The sequence below is a fragment of the Zonotrichia albicollis genome, chromosome 1, assembly GCF_047830755.1.
Source record: "Zonotrichia albicollis isolate bZonAlb1 chromosome 1, bZonAlb1.hap1, whole genome shotgun sequence".
Lineage (NCBI taxonomy): Eukaryota > Metazoa > Chordata > Aves > Passeriformes > Passerellidae > Zonotrichia > Zonotrichia albicollis.
In genome coordinates, this window is record NC_133819.1 from 48,512,634 (window position 1) to 48,533,326 (window position 20,693).

Sequence of the window (20,693 nt, forward strand, 5' to 3'; positions counted from 1 at the left end):
TTCATTCCCTTGGTGTTTAAAAAACAGAGATTTTACAGTCTTTTGTTTCCTAGCTTCCTAGTTAATGCAGTCCAGATATGGGATGACAGTTAATGGCATCAAAGCAAAACTCAGCCAGGATGACAACATCAGTGAAATGTTCTACTGGGAAATAAGGGATGTATCTAGATCAAATGCTTTTGTCCTTCTGGGTGATTTTAATTTCCCAGATATTAATTGAGAAAATCATACAGTGGACACAAACAGGTCCAGGAAATTTCTGGAGCATGTTGAAGATAGCATCTGGATGCAGGTACTAGGGGAGCTGACTAGGGAAAGATGACCTCCTAATAAACAGAGAGGCGTTTGTGAGTGAAGTGGAGATTCATGTCTTGGTCACAGGGACCACAAAGTAATGGAGGTTCAAGTTGTTGACTGTAGAAGAAAAAGTCCTGCATACATTTGACCCTGGATATGGGGAGAGCAGATAATTAATAAGCTCCCTTGGGAATTCATGAATGACAGGCACTTTTTAAGGGCTATCTCTGAAGCGTGCAGAAGCAGGAAATTCCAAAGGGTCAGAAGTCAAGCAAGTGGGGCAGAGTCTGGCTTGGCTGAACAGGCATCTTCTTCTTGAACTTAGGGGAAAAGGGAAAGTGTGTGGACATTGGAACAAGGGGGGGTGACACAGGAGGACAGCAGAGATGCTGTTTGTCACTGTAGGGAGGAAATTCATGTGGCCAAAGCTCGAGTAGAGTTCAAGCTATCCAGCACTGTGAAGGATAAAAAAAAGGTCATTTTAAAATGCATTAACAGCAAAAGAAGGATTGGACATAACATCAGTCCATTACTTGATAAGGTCATTTACCTTACAAATAAGGACATAGGCAAAGCAGAGACATTTAACGTCTTCTTCACCTCTGTCTTTAACACTGATGATGGGCTGGAAGACTTGGAGAATGATAAACTCTCAGCTGACTCTGCACTGCTGCTGCAGCTGGATGCACATAAATCTATTTGGCTTGATGGGATTCATTCCAGGTACCGAATGAGCTGGCCCATTTTATTGTGGGGTCCCTTTCCATTACTTTTCAGAGGTGTTGGGAGTCTGGAGAGGTCCTAGTCAATTGGAAGCTGGCAAATGTCCCAGTTTTCAAGAAGGGTAGAAAAGAAGACCCTGGTAATTATAGGCCTTTCAGTCTCTCTTCGGTGCCTGGTAAAATTATGGGGAAGGTTATTCTGGGAGTTACTGAAAATAACATTTGAGTGACAATGCAGTCATTAGTCATAGGCAGCATAGGTTCACTATGGGAAAGTCCTATTTAACCAACTTAATTTCCTTTTATGACAAGGTCACTCATCTAGTTGACCAAGAGAAGCCAGTAGATGTGGTATATTTGGGTTTTAGCAAAGATTTTAATAGTTTCTCTCACAGTCTCTTTATTCTGGATAGAATGCAGGACACAGCTAGACAAGTCCGTAATACATTAGGTGAGAAACTGGTTGTCAAGCCAGGTTTCAAAGAGTTACAGTAAATGGGGTTATATCAGGCTGGTGGCCCATTGGGGCCAGCCTAATTGGATTCCCCAGTGCTCAATTTATGGGCAAGTGCTCTTCAGTGTTTTTATATATAATTTGGACACTGGAAAGGAGCGTACATTAAACATGTTTGCAGCAATAGAAACCTGGAGGACACTAAATTGGGAGGAGCTGTTGATTCCCTCAAGGGTCGAGAGGTCCTGCAGAGAGACCTTGATAACCGAGTGGGCTGTCAGCAGCTGTATGAAATTTAACTAGGACACATGGCAGATTCTGCACCTAGGTTGGAGTACTCCTGGTTATACATTTAAATTAGGGAATGAGAGGTTGGAGAGCAGCCCCATGAAAGGAGATGTGGGAGTTTGGGTGGATGGCAAGTTGAAGATGAGCCAGCAGTGTGCCTCCACAACCAAAAAGGCAGATGGTGGTCCTGGGTGCATCAAATACAGCATTGTGAGGCAGTCAAAGGAGGTGATTGTCCTGCTCTGCTCTGTGCTGGTGCAGACTCACCTGGAGTAGTTTTGGACTACTCACCTCTGTGCAGTTTTGAGCACCAAAATATAAGAAGGGCAACAGACTATTAGAGTGTGTCCAGAGGAAGGTGACCAAGATGATGAAAAGTCATAAAATCATAGAATGGTCTCTTCAAAATAGTTATGAAGAGACCTCAAGGCTCATCCAGTCCCAACCCTCCTGACATTGCCATGGGCAGCTCTAGAGGATGTGTCTTAAGAAGAGCAGCTGAAGTCTCTTGTCTTGTTCAGCTTGGAGAAGAGATGGCTGAGGGGTAACCTCATCACAGTCTACAACTTCCTCAAAGGGAGGTCCTGATCTCCTCTCCCTGGTTACCAGTGATAGGACATGGGGAAATGGAATGAAGTTGGATCAGAAGAAGATCAGATTAGACTTAGAAAAGGCTCTTGACTGAGAAAGTGGTCTGCCACAGGCACCCCAGGAAAGTAGCCATGGCATCAAGCCATGAGTTCAGAGTTCAAGAAGCATCTGCATGACATTCTCAGTCGTGTGGGGTTGTTTTAGGTAGTCCTGCAGGGAGCAGTAAGTTTGCCTCTATTATCCTTATAAGTCCCTTTCAATTTGAGATGTTCTGTGATTCTATGAAATAAAACTTCAGATACTTTTTTGAGATCACGGCAGAGGGAAAGCTTCTGTGTTTTGCAGGTAACAACATAAAATTCTTTGAAGAGAAAATTAGTATTTATAACAAGGCAAAAACCCAAAGTAATCAGTTTCCACTATACAGATAGTCTTTATCTCCCCTTGAAAATAAAAGGCAGTTTTCTAAATGGACAGAAAAGAGTTGAGAAAAGAAACCCCACAGAGCTAAAAATAAATCTTGAAATCTGAAATGTGCTAGCTATATTATCTGCAAATCTGTTTTCTTTAATAACACTGATCTTTGCTAATCTATGCTGCTTTAAGATGGCATTATCTGGTGACTTTGGCAGTTCCAAGGGTGGCTTGCAGTGTGCCAATTCCAAACAGAAGCAACACTAAATTAATGGCTAGAGTAAAGAAATCATGATGTTGCAGAATAAGCAGGGTGATAACGAAGAAAACCTTGCTAGGAGCATGGTAACTCTCAGTGTTTCTGTTTAGTTGTCACATAAAGAGCCTGGTATGATAAAAGCATTGAGTAAATGTTCCTTGCTTTTCGATTTCACTTTGCACGCATTGGTCTTCCTCGCTTTTTGTAATATGTTGTAGATGCCTGGTGACTTACCAGTTAATGGTTAAGGCTGTCATTCAGATTGCATATGCTATTTGTTCTATCAGCTTACCAGGAATTCTGCTTTCCATGTAATATTGTAATTATTGTTCTAATTTTGGTAGTTGCACATAAAGCTTTTCTTTTGTCCTAAAATTATACTACAGTGTTTTACCTTTTCCTTTTTCCAGGCACCCTGCCAATCTTTCTGCTTTCCATTCCAGTGACTGTAAAATTAAGTATTGCTTTTATGTGATAAGCCATGGGCTGGATGCACATCTGTGAATGCTGTGTGTGATTTCACCCCAGGTGGCTGCCAAATGTTACCAAAAGGGAGGAGCAGCTGAGAAGTCAAAGCTGGCCCTGACACACGACGCTGTTCTCAAAGTGCATGCAAAGAAAAGCAGCCCAAGGTAGGGTATCAGTGCAGCTGAGTGAGTGTCACTTTGTGGTGCAGAGGGTGAGATTCACACCACAGCTGTGGGACCTGACCAGAGACGCTGGAGAACAGTGCCGGAGGAGAACAGTGCAAACTTTATGTGCTTGTGGTTGGCAAAAGAGATTTAAGGAGTTGGAAGGTCTAGCACTACAAGATCCAGGGCACTGCTCCCTCTAGGGAGCCGTGGAAGGGCTGCCCAAATGAAATTGGCCCTTGCAAGGGCTTACTGGTTCTGTGAGAGAAAAGCAGCAGGATTTGCATTACATCAAGAGGCTTTACAACCATAGATATAGATAGGAGAACATATGCCATCAGCACTGCTGATGGCAACTCACTTTGTTGAGTAATCCCCACTGCATGTTCACTCAGCAAAGGAGAGGGAGTGGTGCTGTGCATTGGGGAAAAAAAGCTGCTAGGAAAAAGTGAGTTTTGGAGTAAAATAATTGTTACAGTCATCTTAAACTAAACAAGCAGGACCAGATCTGAACCAGAGGAGGACAGTTTTGAAGGAACAGATTTTGAGATGAATCATATAGTTCATGATTTCGGCTGCATAAAATAGCTCAAGAGTTTGACAGGGGAGAGAGTTTGCAGTTTCCTGAAGAGGCTTGGAAACTCTTTGGGACTCATCTCAAATAAGACAGGAAAAAACTTAATGGAGAAAGATCTAAACCTAAGTGAATCAGTTCCTGTTCATGTTCTGGGAGACCAGAAACTAGCAATGATAGCAGCAGGGGAAAGGAGTGAACTAGATCAGAGGAAGCTGGCACACAAGGGAGAAGAGAGCAGGTCTGAAGAAAAGCTATTACTGAAGTTAGTTGAGATTTAATATTTTTTAATTACCTGCTTTATATTAGTGGCCCTGGTTAGAAGCATAAGGATGCTCACAAAATTTCATGATTATAGAGAAATTGTTGATGGGACTGAAAAAACTTTTTCTCAGTTCACTGTGCTTGTCAAAAACTGGCATAAAATTTGAGAAGGAATTTGGTGTATTAGAATATGTTGACAGAACATATGTAACAAGGAGGCTGCCAAAGTTGTATTCTTTTTTTTAATAGAGGTATTAATGCTGGTGTAAAAAGCTTAAGTAAGATTTTCATGTGTTCTTTATGAAATGGTCTGTATAGTTTTGATTCTCCAGGCTTGAGAATTTTGTATTCAGTCTAGATTATATGCAGTGATACCTGGAAGGCTGGGATTGTTTGGTCAGACAGAACAAAGGCTGAGAACACATTTGCTTGTGTCTCTAATGACATTGGTGCTAAAGAGCAGAAAGGAGACGGCAAGTTAAGGAAAGAGAAGAAGTACAGAATCACAATAATACAGTACAGTATATTACAGTATAGTAATATATTAGTTAAAAAAAACTTCAATCTTTTGACTGTCAGAGCTATCATATTTTGGAACAGACTTCTGGACAGAGCAGTGTCAGCACAAAATATAATTAATTGTAAGATCATAACTCATCAGGTAATGTATTAAGAATATTGTGTCATGTCAGTGTTGGTTGGATTCAGTGACAGCTTACATGACCCTAAACTTAATTTGGATGTTAGTGGTAATTTTCTCTTACTTCCTACAGGGAAAAACAGATGGAATATATGACTTTGGCTAAAACTTACTTGGAATGTGGAGAACCAAAGCTATCACTAAAATGTCTGATTCAATCAAAGGAGTTCCGTCTTTGTGCAGAATTGTGTAAAAAATTAGGAAAGGTATTAAATCCTCACCATATCACTTTCCTTTTCCTACAGAATTTTTTCCTCTCATATTACTCATAAAGTAATAGTATATTTTTGTGTCATGGTAATAGCAAAACTTAACAAGCTCTTTAAGCTGGGCTGTTCAAACAGGGTAATTTGTCAGAGAACAGGCAGAAGAGAAATGAAGTGGAGCATGATGCAATTATGCAGGCTGGCTTTATTTCTTTGGCTTTTCTCAAATGTCATTATCAGTCATTTGCAGTCAAAAATTAGTGAATGACTGATATAATGAAACTTAAGCTGCTGCTTCATTCAGTAGTCTGATGATGCTAACAGCCATTAAAACTTGGGAGGGTTAAAGTAAGTGTGCTAACAATACATAATCTTTTTATTTTCAGTGTATTTCCACTGAAAGAATATAAAGTGGTTGTTCCCAAATATTTGAAATTTGTGATATAATGTTAGTGTTCTCTTTCTGCATCCATAACTGTTTTAATTTAATACTATTCATTATGAAAAATCTGTAAATCAGCAGAAGCATGTGTAGTGTTTTCTAACAAGAGGCAGAGCTGGGTGGATAAATTATTTTGAAAACATTATATAATACCTTTTATTTTATACTCTAGTTTTTCAGACACAAATATTTTGAAGTTTTTTTACACAATCTCTTCAGTTTTAGTGATGGTTACTTTAATATCAATTTGATTTTATTCAGATACTTTAATTACATTTTATTAAAGTGTACTTCTTTATGACACACATGGTGGAATTACAAGATTTATTCCATGCATGTAGTTTTGACTGTTTGCAGCACTTCAGTTTCATTACTGACTTCTGCATTGCAGGTGAAAGATGCTGCAGTTTATTATCAGAAAAGCCAGTGCTACAGAGAAGCATCTGAATGTTATGAACTAATTGAGGAGTTTGATCTGGCCATTAAAATGTATTGTCAGGAAGAACTCTATGAAGAAGCAGCAAAGGCAGTTGAAAGGTATGTCTTGCAAGATGATATTGGAATATAACTCTCTTTTGCATTTCCAAATTCCATATAATACAGATGGTTCACTGAAAAATTTTCAGAAGGGTTTTGTCTACTGACTTTGTTTACATTACCTGTAGTAATGGTAACTGCTTTTTTTAATGATTAAAGCTGCTTTAACTGTTCAATCAAAACATTCAAGAATTAAAGTCACTTCACCAACAAAAAAGTTTTTAAATCATCCCCCCCAAAACATTAATGGAAATTTATCAGCATAGACAAAAAAGTCTGCACTACCACATTTATCATGAAAAAGATGGTAACAAAAACCTGATGATAATTTACTCATCCAACAGGAAAAAGTTACTCATTCTCAGCATTCAGGAGAGAATATTTCATAAAACTGGCTTAGGGGATACATCAATAATTTTACAACAGCCATTAAATATTCTTAAGTGTATGTTATGAAAGATGCAACCAGGTGTTTTGCTCAGACACTCAATAAGCTACAAAGTATATACAGATACATGCAGCAGGCTTGAAAATTATCTCCAAACTGACAAGTTTATGTAAATTTTACAGAATGTTGTATATATTGACCCTTGGCGGATTAACTGAAATTAATATTTTTTTATAAATAGAAGATTAATGCTTATAACGTGTTAAAATTATTTGTACATTGATTTGACAGTGTGGAGAATGCTTCACTAATGCTGTAAACCTTGTGATCTTGTTTGTACCAAAAGCTTTAATACTCTTGATTGTGACAGCCTCATGTTGTAGTTAATTTTTTTCTGTAGATCTTTTAAGATGATGTGATCCTCTTTCACCTGGCAGGCATATCACATGAAACAGTTGACATTTTTGTAGGAAGGGTTTGTAGGAGAAGCTCTTTGTTTAATGGTTTTGTTGGGTTTTTTTTTCATGTGACAAAAAAAGCAGTGCTTTTTTTGTCTAGATTTCTAATATGTGGCAGTAAATTGATGTATCTGTTATTTCAGATATGAAGATATGTTGAATGCAAAAGGACAGATGTCTTCCAAACTCTCCTGTACAGCAAATCAGCTGTATTTGGAAGCAGCTGCAAAGTACCTGAGTATGAACAGGACTGAGGAAATGATGCAAGTCCTCTCAAAACTGGATATAGAGGATCAGCTTGAGTTTCTGAAGTCTCGTGGGTGTTTGCACCAAACAGCAGACTTACTGAAAAGGAAGGATCGCCAGGAGGAGGCTGCAAAGCTGATGAAGCAGCACGGCTTTGCCCTGGAAGCAGCCAACCTCACGGCTGTAAAAGAGTTCCGCGCGTCGTGCTTACTTGCTGAGGCTCGCGCCAGGCTGAGCCGCGGTTCAGAACCGCACCTGGGCAGTGTGGAGAGCATCCTCAGAGAAGCCCTTGAGCTTTGTGAGCAAACTGGGCAGAAGTCTGGCATTGCTGAGGCTGTGTTTTTGCAGGGAGCTCTGAAAGGAGACTTCTCGAAGCTGAGGGACGCGTACCGTCGGTTCCTGTCTCTGAATCATTCTGCTGGTGCAGTCGAAGCTCTCTTTGCGTTATGTCGCTGCAGCACTTGTAGCCAGGACATCCTGGAAATCCTCTTCATGGCAACACGTGGCTTAATGGCTCTTCTGAGTCTTGTTAGTGGTCTGAAGAAAGCAGCCACCAATGCAGAGAAAGATATGGTGAAGTTATGCTTTGCCTATTTTGGGATTGTCCCAGCAGGTGACAGTTGCCAGGTGTCCCAAAATGAAGCTGAACCCATTATCAAGTTTTTGTTAGACAAGCAAAGTCTAAAAGAGAGGAAGGCAAAAGGTGATCTCTCAGTAAGCACAGAGAAAGTAAAGTCAGCTTTGAAGCAGCACTTGTTAAGCAGGTTGTGCTTTATCACCAATGAGTTACTGAGCAAGAAGTACCCTGATATTTGTATGAAGTTCATTGCAGGATTGAACTGTGAAGATGAAACCTGTGAGGGTTACCACAGACCCTTGTTGCGTAAAGAAGCAAGGACAATATTTCAGTGTAAAATGCATCTGGTGGCAATAAATGGATTGTTGTTGGAAGCCACGTGCACTTTCCCTAAAGAGTTACTGAATCAGTGCAAAAGCTTTGAGGACATTTTGACTCCTGATGAAAATGCATCATGTAAAGCCCTCCTAGGAATGTTTTTTCCTAATCATTTTCATTTGAGAATACTGTCTGAGAATCCAAGTGCATGCAAAGAAATACTGCAATTCAGTAGTGTTATTTCCAAACCTTGTAGAGAGATGTTGAGGAAATATATCACATCTAAGTTTAATAATGAAAAGATTGCAGCCAGAAGAGAATCAACTGACTTGTGGCTAAGTGTCATGAAGGTCCTTATCTTATCTTCAGGATATCCTGAAGAATTTGAGAAACTTCTTTTTAGAGAAGAGGATAATTATAACAAAGAGCTAATGTTTGCTTTGGGAAAGGCAAAAAGTTCCCCAAGGAATAAAGGCCAGGAAGAAAAGACCAGAGGAATAGAGGGCAGACATGGTATGTTGCTGCCTGACAAGAATGCAGAAAATGCAGGAAGAACACACTTGTGCTTCATTCGGCTTCTTGAAAATTCATTTGAGCAATTCTATGTTCATAAGAACCCGGAAAACTGTAAAAGATTTTTTTTCCGTTTCATGAATGTCCTGATCAAGAAATGCACGAGATACCTGATTCCAAGCATAGGAAACACAGTGATGTTGCTGGAATTCCAGTATATTCTGTGTTGTGCTGTCCTGATGCGCCTCGCCAAGAGCATTACTCTCTGCCTTCCAAAGAGTTACATCTCTCTCCTTCATTACTGGGAGTTTTTGTTCAGACACAAGGACCATTACAAAGAACTTAAGGACACATTTTCTATTATACAGGAGTACAGACCACAGGACACAAATGCAGCTGTGCACTATTTCAGATCTCATCTCTGTTATCTAGCAGAAGTCTTGTGTGGTGTTCATGGGAGGTTCAATGTCCTCCTGAATGCCTTCAGGAATCCCAACTGCATAACTTCAGGGGAGGCTGAGCGGACAGTAGTGCTGTGCTTGGTGATGTTACTGAATGCTGACCAGGTGCAGAGCTCTAAAGACAGATCCCTCTTAGGGCACCTCTTCCCTGAAATCAAGGCCATGCTGGAATCGATGAGAAAAGACACTCCCTCTGAAGTACCTGAAAGACTCGTGAGGGTCGTGGAGCAAGTGGGTGATGCTACACAGGTGAGAGAAGTTGCTGCAAGCCTGCAAGAGCTGCTGACAGAGCGAGATAAAGAGCACTTGGTTGACTGCCGCTGGAAGTGGGACACTTCCCCCTACACTCAGGGGCATCCAGCCATACGGGGCATCCAGTATGAACGTGTAAACCTTGACAGGTTTGTAACATCTTTGTATGAAATGGAATATGCTGATGAGCTGGAAGAGGAATTTGAAGAGGTTCACTGCTTAGAGGACCAAAAGGATCCCCTGGAAGTCATTGCACTCAGCAAGCAACAGAAGCAAGAGCAGAAAGCATCAGCTCGACGCCAGCTGTACCGTGTGTTCCATTTAATTTCCCTGTGTGTGAAGTGGAAAAGGAAGGCCCGCTCTAGAGTTCATCCTGTTGCAACGAAGGAAGAGGAATTTCTATCAGCGATATTCAAAAGGGCAGATATTGACCAAACCCAATGTGACCTCTGTGGGGTCAGATTCATGCAAAGCTCTGAGAACTATTTCGGCCGGTCAGAGAGCATGGAGTCAGACACTTCTGAGCCTCTGACACCAACTGAGAGCAGTGGGGAAGAAAAGTTGCACGCAGAAGGAAATGCACTTTCTGTGGCCAGTGAGGCCTGTATGGAGCACAGAAACACAGAAGAACACATAAATAAACATGCTGCCTACAGACACTATGCTGAGTTTTTCAGAACAAACATAGATCCAATAATACATGATGGACTGCAAGTAGTGGAGGCCATTAGAGGAAGGGATTACACCCGAGAATATTTAGCATATAAAGAAGGTTCCAACTTACGCCAGAGGAAAATCAAAGAGAATATTAAAAAAATTTCAGATGCAGTAGAGGAAATCTACGAGAAAAAAGCCTGGGCTAGAGGTAGGACCTTTCCAGTTTTCTTTATACAGTTTATTATGTCATTTTCTGACCAAACTGCTAGACCTGGCAAAGCTCCATTTGAAAATCTTTATGTGGTCAAGAGAAAGGTTTTTCCTGGTATTTCAGGTAGCTGATGAAAAGAGGAACTGAGAGAGCTGGAAATACTCAAAATACATTCTAAACTCTTCCAACTTAATGAATTACATTGTAGAAGAAAAGTGAATAGTAGTGAAATTTTATAGATGGTAAAGTGAATTCTACATGGTCATGATGTACTGTGTTCTCTGAACCTGCACAGTTTTACAGCAACTTTGCAGTTTACTGTCAGGTCATCTTTACTATTGTTTCTTTTATTACTATACTACTTTTATTGTTTCTACTGTTTCCTATTTACTTCTAGCCATAGTAATTTGGATATGCAGGGGTAGCCTGGCAGGAGTAATTGGAGTTTTGACTAAGGATATCTCTGATTATTCTGCCCTTGAACTGATAATTTTGCTAGGGCTGAGCAAAAGTAGGTACTTAACCACAAATCTGTGGTCTGTCACTCAAAGGCAAGATTGGTATTAAAAAGTTTAGTAATTTATGGTGCTTGAGATACACATTTTGATATTGGATTCCCCTCCACCCCCTTATATGCTTAAAGCATTATTCTATGCTGATTTTTGCAAGCAAAATTGAATTGGTGAATGAGTGGCCTAGAAGCAAAATTGTTTAGTATACTTGCTTTGGGAAAGTGACAGCTTAAATCTTAACATTGTTACTGGCTTCATTCGAGGAAATCCACCAATCCTGTCAAGCTGTCATTTTGCCTTTGATGTCTGACAGTAGTGAAAAACTGTAGCACTTGATATGCTCATCAGCTCTGATCAGTGAAATATGTTAAATTTGTAACTAAATGTTAGGTTGTGCTCTTCACGTGTAAGCTTTATCTTTACTCCTAGTGGAAAGCTTCACATATGGATGAAGTCCATGAAGTTTAGCTTATTGTTTACTTGACCTCCTGCTCAGTGAACCATGGTAGTGATGAATAAGATGGACATAGTAGGCTTAATGAGGTAATAGTGGATTTCATGATGACAATTGCTTGATGAATGTTACCTTTTTATTCTACTCAGTGAAAACATATAGAGAGAAAATATTTTTTTCTGAGACTACTTTTCCCTCCCTTTATAGCAGGCATTTTTTAGGTTCTTAGTTGTGCAGCAAACAAAAACCATTTTAGGTCCATGTTTGCCTTTGATTCGTATAATTTCAGAGAGATAATGAGAGTCAGGAACTTTATAACCCAAAAATAAAGTAGGATGTTTTCAGGATTCAGATGTAACTCAAAAGGGGCAGCACAAGGGTGTAGAACTTCTGTTCTGATAGTGCTAGTAATGTTGATTAGAATGGGGAGTAATACATACATCATCTTCATCCACATTAGTGAATTATCCCAGTGACCATGACTTCTGGGTTTGCAGCATCATCATCCCACATGGCTCTGTGTAACTTCATTTCGTGCTTGACTTTTAGCTGCTGTCCATTTCTCAGCTAAGTGTTCTCACAGAATGCTAACTGTGCTCCATTTCAGCTGAAGAAGTAATAACCAGACATGCCAAAAAATTGGTTGACACCCTTGACGACGCTCATAAGTGGCTGAAGCAAATGGACTCTCACAGGTTGGCAGAAGAAGGTATGTTTTAAATTTGCACAGCTTTCTGTGCCCACTGCTGCTCAGTAGTGGCCTCTAAGCATTGTGGATTGTCTAAGTCTCCCACTCAGCAGCATTGTGGATATTCGCTGACCTTTGAGAGGCACTCCCACGGGGGCACTCTGGAAAACAGGAGATAACCAGGCTTTCCCTCAGTGGCTCTTCAAAACAGAGCAGCTGGATTCAGGGTGGCCAGAGTGGAGCAAGACTTCTCCCTGGCATTCAGTGGATCCCAGCCTGATAAAGCATGCCTCTACTTGTTTCTTTTATTTCACTTTGGTTTAATACAAAAAAGTAGCATACATTGCAGTCTGTTGCATCACAGATCTCTGAGGGTAAGTTTAAGACTTCATCGTGCCTCCCTTAATGTTCATGTTTAAACATATATTTGGGTGGTGGGATTGCAACAGTTGGCAGCAATGAAGTGGTTAGACTTACAAAATGGACTGTATGTGAAGCATTAAAGTAACTCAATTTTAGAAAAAATTGGTTGTGATAAAGCCGTGGGTTGCCTCTCCCTATTTCCAGCAGATACAGTTAATAAGAGAAGGTGTGCTCTTGTGGTCTCAAAAAGAACCTTATAGTATGTCTTGGAAGTCAGCAAGGAAATATAGTGTCTGCTGAAACTGAATCTTGAGACAGACTTCCTAGAAAACTCAAAGGAAATAACAATAGAAACAGATTTTCAGTGTGAAAATTAATTACTAGAGCAGCAAGTGGCTTAGTAGTCTCTGCTTCATTGCAGAGCTCTTAAGCACATTGTCATATTAAGCTAAATGCTTCTCAAACATGATTATGCACATATGAAGGTATATTGCTGACATATAAAATAGCAGTGACATAGCTTGTCGTACTGTTAAGAGGAAAAGGTGTTGGGGTTTTCCATTCTGCATTAATTTATTGTTTTTAATATAGGCTTGGTGCATGATAAAGACTTGGAAAATGAAGTGGAAGATGAAATAATGGCTTTTGAAGAACTTGCCCATAAAAAACTCCCAAGGAAAAAAGGAAGGCGTGGGAAACTATAATTTGAAAAATTATTCCAGATGACTATTTTATCCTCTCAATAATCTATGTTTAGAATGAAAAAAAAAATTAAAAATAGAGGGGTGGGATCAGAAATCAGAAGAGTCTGAAGAAAAAGAGCAACTTAGCAAAAAAAAAAGCTGTGTTTTATTTTGGGCTTTTTTTATTGCTTGTATTGTGTCAGAATAATTACCTGTGTTATGATAATGTAATTGTTAAAACCTATGACTGGACCAATTTCCTTTCAAACCTATGTGATAGCTTAAAAGTAACAAAAGCCAAAGAAACAAGCAAGTAGAAAAAAATGTTAATGTTCTGATTTATCTCAGGGGTGTTTTTCCACTCAGTCGTTTTTTTCTTCTTCCTTGCATCATCATTGTTCTGAGCTGGAATCCTCAGAAAAATAGATCGATAATTTCTCTGATTTTAAGAGTCTTGGAATGTTTTGAACTTTTTGAGTCTTCAGGTGAGATATTCACAGTATCCCTCTTTTCTATTTTTATAGACAAGAAATCTCTCATTCATATTTCTGACAGTGTATATTCTTCTGATTAAATAGGTATGAAAGCTAGAGGTTGTCTTTTATTTGATAAAGTTTTGATATAAACTTCTACCTGTACCTATTGAAAAAATGGATAATCCTTATTTTAAAGAATGTTACTCATTTTAAGTGCTTTGTAAGTTTTAATTATAAGAGGGGTTTTTATACATTTTTGTAATGTAAAATGTTTTTATAAAGCTTGCAAAATTTTTAAAATCACTTGATCTTGTGTGATTTTTTGAATGCTTTCTGAAAGCCGTATGTGCCTGCATGAGTGAGATCTGTAAATTGGATCCAGAGTGTCTCTTGATTCTGATGGAACCTCAGTGTGTCCAGGATACTGTAGTGTCCTGGTTTTGGCTGGGATAGAGTTAATTTTCCTCTCAATAGGTGGTACAGTGCTGTATATTTGAGTTTGGGATGAGAATAATGTTGACAGCATGCTGATGTTTTTTTGGCTGTTGCTGAGCCGTGCTCACCGTAGGTCAGGGACTTTTTGGTTTCCCAGGCTCTGCTAGAGAGCAGGTGCACAAGAAGCTGGGAGGGAGCATGGACAGGACAGCTGACCCCAGCTGGCCAAAGGGACATTCCACAGCCTAAAACACCTTCCCAGCACACAAACTGGGAGGAGGTGGACAGGAGAGGATGATCACTGCTGGGAAGGGGCTGAGCATCGGACGGGGGAGTGAGCAGTTGTGTTGTGCATCGCTGTTTTTCTTGGGTTTTATTCCACCCTCTCTTTTTTACCTCCTTTTTCATTGAAATTATTATTATTATTATTATTATTATTATTGTCATTATTACTGCATTTGACTTAATTTCAGTTATTAAACTGTTCTTATCTCAGCCCACAGGTTTTACCTTTTCTTCTAATTCTCCTCCCCGTCCCACAGGGAAGGTTGGAGGGTGAGTGAGCAGCTGTGTGGTAATTAGTTGCTGACTGGGGTTAAACCACAACATGTAGTCTCCTTTAGTAACCTTTTCAATTAAAACACTTGTGTGTTAAACATAATTAGAGTATTATTTAGTTGTTGAAATATTTTGCCCTTAAAAAGGTTCGTCTTTGTATACATAACAAATTGCTTCAATAATTACCTTAAAAAAAAAACAAAACTTAATCACTTATTGTTATGCTCAGTGTTGTGGAAATGGGACATTTTAAATGGGTAAAAAATGAAATACTGCTGTAGAATGGAGCTATGTGGGTAGCAGTAATAATTTTCTAATGCATTGTAAAGGTCTCTTTCCAGGTATTTCTTCTTAAAGAAGTCTTATTCCTTAAGCAAGGATTTAGAAGATAGTTTGGAAACATACACTGATGAAGTGTAATGCAAGTCACTTGCACTGTATAGAAGATAAGATTTAGGAAAGCTCGATCATTAATGTAAATTATTTGGCTTTGTTTTCTGTATTGCTGGGTATTTTCCAGAAACTTTCCTGATTAGTTTCCCAGCTTCACTGTTTACATTTGTGGCAGTAAACACTACCTAAACTTTTTAAGGACAGTTACAATTTCAAAATTCTTGCTGGCCACATTTCAAAGATTGAATTACTATACCTTTTCTTTCTCTTTATGAAAAAAAAACAAAACAGCTGAAACATTATCGTAAAATACCAAGCAATGGGGAAACAAAGAAAAAGAAATAATAACAGAAGTTACCAAAAACTTAATCTCAGGGACCTGTGATTCTTGATGTGGTTCCATGCAACCCAGTGGTTTTTCTCTGACTTCGAATCAGCACTCCCAGCTGAAACTTATTTCAATAACATATGAAATGCTGACTGCTAGAGAAAAATAATGGCAATTCAAATTTCAGGGCTTACAGTTTCAGGGATGGATTAGGTCAAGATTTCAGTAAAGTTCAAGCAGAGATGGGAAATCTACTTGGATCTCCAGGCCAGTGTCACTGCTTAAAGGGCTTTTCCCCCTATGCTGGTCTCCATAAAGAAATATGAATCTTCCTTTTCCATGGCAGTCTCTTCAGCTAATAGCTATCTCAGTGCATTAATGCTGTTTACATATTACATTAGCAAAATGAGTTTGCTCATATATAATATACCCTTGGGTTGTGTGATTTTTTTGTTCTGTTTTTTCCCTTATTTTTTTAAAAAATGTTTCTCACCTCTGGTGGAAGCCCCAGTGTTCTGGCACCAGCTAACACCTATGACTCAAAGGGCTTAAGACCCACGACAGGTGCCTTGGTATGTGTGAGATGCATATTGCACTGAAACCTTGGAACTAAGCAGTGGATGCAGGCTGTCGAGCTAATCCACCCACTTCTGCCTGTCTAAGCCATGTTGAAAAGAATTTTGAAAAGGCTTCAAAAGCTCAGAAACTGGTGACTTAAAATCTCTCTCCCTGGTGATACAAAAATTACACCTAAATGAAAAAGAAGAACAAACTATTTGCTGCAGTTGGAAGATGGGGTGTGTGGTCCTAAACATGTCAAGTCTCCACATTTTAGACTCCTCAAGAGAAAAAATTTCTTGCTTCCTTGAACCTCATATTAATACAAAGAACTGTGTGGTAAATGATATGTACTTTTCACCTTTTCCCTTTATTTCTCTTAAAAACATTTTTCATTACACTGCCCACAGTTTTATTCCAAAACACTTGCCTAAAAGTCAGCTGTTACAAACTCTGACTCAGCAAATAATTTAAACACTTGCCATTTTTTAAGCATTTGCTGTCATTCCTAAAGGGAAGCCTTCTCCTCTGTACTTACAGAAAACATAGGAAGAAAGAAAATGTCATATCTCTGTAAATGAATTGAAAGGTTTTCCTGTCAGAAACCCCTGTGGCAGAATTTGCTGAAAACCAATTAGGAAGCACCCTTCCTTGCATGAAAGGAACCACAGCTGTTGCTACTGAGCTTCAACCTTTTTTGTTGGAGCATTTAGAAAGTTAAATACAGAAAAGAAGAGCTAAAAAAATTAGAACCAGCAATAAAAAAGTGGTAACAAAAATATGATGGACAGGGAGACACTACTGTATCTGTTCTGACCCTATCACTTTGACTGTCTCTGAAATGGTTATTGTTGATCAACACAGGAAGGATCTAGACCTGCTAGAATGAGTCCAGAGAAGTGACATGAAGATGGTGGGAGGCCTGGAGCATCCCCCATGTGAGAACAAGCCTGAGAGGTTTGGGTTGTTCAGCAAGGAGAAGAGAAGGCTCCGGAGACCCCCTGGAGTATCTTCTACTACCTAAAGGTGTCCTACAAGAGAGCTGGAGAGGGACTTTTTACAGGGACATGTATAGGACAAAGGAGACTCTCAGCTTTTAACTGAGAGAGAGTAGGTTTAGATTAGAAATGAAGAAGAAATTCCTTGCTGTGAGGGTGGTAAGACACTGGAACAGGTTGCCCAGAGAAGCTGTAGATGCCCCATCCCTGGCAGTGTTCAAGGCCAGGTTGCATGGGACTGTGAGCAAGCTGGTCTAGTGTAAGGTGTCCCTGTCTATGGCAGGGGGGTTGGAACAACATGATCTTTGAGGTCCTTTCCAATCCAAACTATTCTATAATTCAGTTTTCATTAAAACCTTCGCATCTACACTTCCACAGCAAGACCCAGAGACACCTTGGTGTTAGATTTATGGCATATCTTTCTGTTAGCTTGTAACTCAGAAGTGTATTAGCAAAGTACCAGGCAACACCCCTGCTCTTTATCTTGATGTGGCAGATGGCAGAAATTTTGAATATCTTCCCTAAAGCTCTAAGAGCTAGTGTGGTGGGGAATGGAAGAGTTTGCATACTTTATTTTATAATTTTCATAACTGCATTTGTACACCAGGGTTTCTGACTGTACACATCCTCAGCATCAGTGTGAAATACTTAAAGAGCCAGGTACCTAAATACCGAAGTAGTTGAATTGTTGGGTTAATAACCATTACAAATAAATATTCTGAGAATTAAAACATCTATTTCAGTTTTCTGACGGACTTCTGTAACTGTTTTCAGCCTGTCATCTGAGCATGGTGGGTGTATGTGCTCAGGTAGTGTGTGTTCATGCTCTTTGCTGTGTTCATCCTGCCTTGCTGCAAGACGATGGTCATTCTGTGCTGCTTGGTCTATGGAAACAGTTGCAATTTCTTTGGAAAGAGATTGGTGGGAGATTCTTACCTTTCTACAGCCCGTCTTCTACTTAGGCCACACACGGAGTTTCATGGTTTAAAGGTGTTAAAGTTGCTAGTGATTTAAATAATGGTCATATCTAGACATTTAGAAGTTACTTTCAATGGTCTTCTGATCAACTGGTTTTTAAATTGCCCTGTGTAAACCAGCGCTGAAACTTTGGCAAACAATTAACAGAATTGGCTTGCCTCTTCAACATTCTGCAAATGTCAAAATTCTCAAATAAATAATAGTGATTATTATATTACCCTAAAGTAGTATTCATTAGGTCTTGTGGAAGTAAATCCTTGCAATTCTGTCTTGTGAAGGGGTGAGTAGATCTTCAGTGAAGCTACATTACACGAGTTCAGTGCTCTGTATCTCTCTGTACTATTAATTGTAGGATTAGCTGGTCTTGCACTGCATTAATAGTAGTTATGGTCAGGCTCTGCAAATCTAGAAGAGACCTTGAACACAGAGTAGCTTGGCAAGATGCTGAAGCAGAATAATTCAGGTGCCTAATTTCTATGGAGAACGTTGGTTACCTCATGGTTTACAGAGCGAAAGAACACTGAGCTGAAAGGTGCTGTGATCTAAAATGGTGTTTCAGATGCCAGAGGACATGCAGAAAGGAAACTGCTGAATACAGGTGAGTTACAGAGCCTCGGTATCACTGGAGCTTTCACTGGGGAAGTCTGGATGAAGGAATGTCTGAAGTGTGGAGCGTGGAAACCTTCAGGCATCTCCCTGTCAAAAGAATAGATCAGAGTTCTTAACTTTCATCAGGAGACAGACAGAAAATTTTGCTTGGAGGAATAGGTGATGATGGATACTTATGTAACAGCTAAGTGGCTGGAATACTTCTCTAGGCTGCTGAGACGGCCAGGTTTCAAACTCAGCCCTCCCAGGAGGATGCTCTGAGCCATCGGATGCCAAATTGCCTAGAAAACATTCACTGCAGCTGCTGCTGAAGGTGCCTAATTCAGGATATTTTGGAGCCAGAGAGAGGGTGGAAGTGGAACCCATTCAGGAAGGGAATACATGCATTTGAGTTTCAGGTGTCAACACAGCAGTCCTACACATGAAAGAAATCCACCAGATCTTGGAAAGGGACCTGCACCTGCAGTGCTGGTGGTGCTTGATTTCCAGGGCAGGTTTGAGTACCCTTTCTTTGATAAATGACTCCAGAATTCATTGTGCAGTGAAACAGTTTCAGTAGGAGAGGTGGGATTACCAGCAGCCCCCCAGCCAGGCTCAACACTGTTAACTGATGGGTGGATGTGGAGTTAAGCCTGGACCTCCTGTTCCCTGGGACAACACTGATTCAGAAGCTAGTCGACAGTAACTGTTTTGTGAAGATGTCCATGGTGGAAGAACCTCAGGGAGTGCTTTAATGAACAGATGAAGATGATGAGAAAGAGCTGCCTATTTTCTGGATCCTGGTTGGACTTGCAGGGTAGGTGACATGCTGAGCAACTGTGTTTGTCAAAATATGGCAGTTCTGGGCATATAGTAGAGATACAGGGTCAAACCAAGCGTGGTGCAGACCAGTATCTTGGGTTTGATACTGGCCACTTGCTAGTCCCACACATCTTCTTCTGAAGCCCTTTCCTTCCCCCAGTCAGTTGCTGCTGTGTAAGGTCAAGGTCAAACTGACATGACCTTCCAGGTGAGGAATGCTGCCTCATTCCCATACTGATGAGGCTACTCCTCATCCCTTAAATTTAAATCCCTTATGTCCCTTAAATGCAGATACTGACATTGCTGACATAACTCCATCAGTTTTGGAATTGGGAGATCTTAGGGCAGCTGGTGCTTTGCAATCTTGTATGATAGCCTTTTACTGGAGTAAGTTAGCAGTGCTATTGAATGTATTTGAACCATGATTATTGGGCAGATATAAAGCACTTAAATACTTAGTTTTAACCAATAATGCAGAACCATGTTTTCTAAAGTTGCTAGAAAGAACATGATCAAGTTTCCCTGACAGATGCACTTTGAGCAGTTAACAAGGAACTCTTGGCTAGAGACCTGTATAAAGAACAGAAAGATCAAGCTGAAATAAATAAGTGCGTGCCAAAAACCAGTTTCCAAGTTGCTCTGCTTGTCTCTGCAAATAACATGCCTGGATAACTCTCACTTTTTCTTGACCCTATCACTTTGGATGTCTCTGCTGTTCAAGCCAGTGTTACTCAGACAAGATTAAACACCAGCTAATAGGAAGGAATTTCCTGATGTTACATTCACGTTTTGTCACCATTCTTTACTTTTGCTGGAGGAGTCTGAGGTTTAAAAAAGGAATAAACTTGTATTACAATGAACTGTACCTGTGAGCTGGGGTATTTATAGCTCTGTGCAGCAGTCTAGTTGCAGGGGCGAAGAAAAGGTTTTGGTTGTTGTGTGGAGTATGTTTTGCATTGTGAATTAAGATTAGGTTACTGTTTTTTACTGATCAGTAAATATTGATATGGAGTGGGGATTTTTTTCTATTTCCATCACTTGCCTAAAGACACGAGCCCTTCTTTATGGCCTCACCTTGCCCACTTTGTGTTGCCTAGTTCATAAATTGCTAACTTCATCTGTTTTTTGCTGGAGGATCTTTCTGAAGATCTTGTGGCTTGTGAATAGGCAAGAAAAACATGCTGAACTTCCCCCTTTTGAGGACCTACGTTAGACAATCCCCTTTGTCTGGCCAGGAGCTGTAACTCTCTTGAGCAGCTGTCACAATTGATTGAATCTTGTCCAAGGCTGGGGTCATCACTTGGGACTGACTAGTCACCATTCCCCAAATGAAAAACATTTTCTTCTAGGTGTAATGAGTTTTTAATAGGAACTCATCCCCTAGTAATTTAGCCTGGG

The 20,693-nt window shown here is 39.9% G+C and overlaps 1 protein-coding gene across 2 annotated transcripts in view; it reads left to right on the top strand.

The window, feature by feature from the left end:
• TRANK1 (tetratricopeptide repeat and ankyrin repeat containing 1) overlaps positions 1–14,400 on the top strand; it is a 51,836-nt gene extending 37,436 nt beyond the window's left edge. For both annotated transcript variants that reach the window (XM_074540593.1, XM_074540602.1), the window contains exons 19-24: positions 3,554–3,657; positions 5,269–5,401; positions 6,235–6,380; positions 7,370–10,458; positions 12,035–12,136; positions 13,070–14,400. In XM_074540593.1, coding sequence (XP_074396694.1) covers positions 3,554–3,657; positions 5,269–5,401; positions 6,235–6,380; positions 7,370–10,458; positions 12,035–12,136; positions 13,070–13,182 — 3,687 coding nt within the window. In that variant the 3' untranslated portion in view covers positions 13,183–14,400. The remainder of the gene's footprint in view (positions 1–3,553; positions 3,658–5,268; positions 5,402–6,234; positions 6,381–7,369; positions 10,459–12,034; positions 12,137–13,069) is intronic.
• Positions 14,401–20,693: the final 6,293 nt, after the last annotated feature.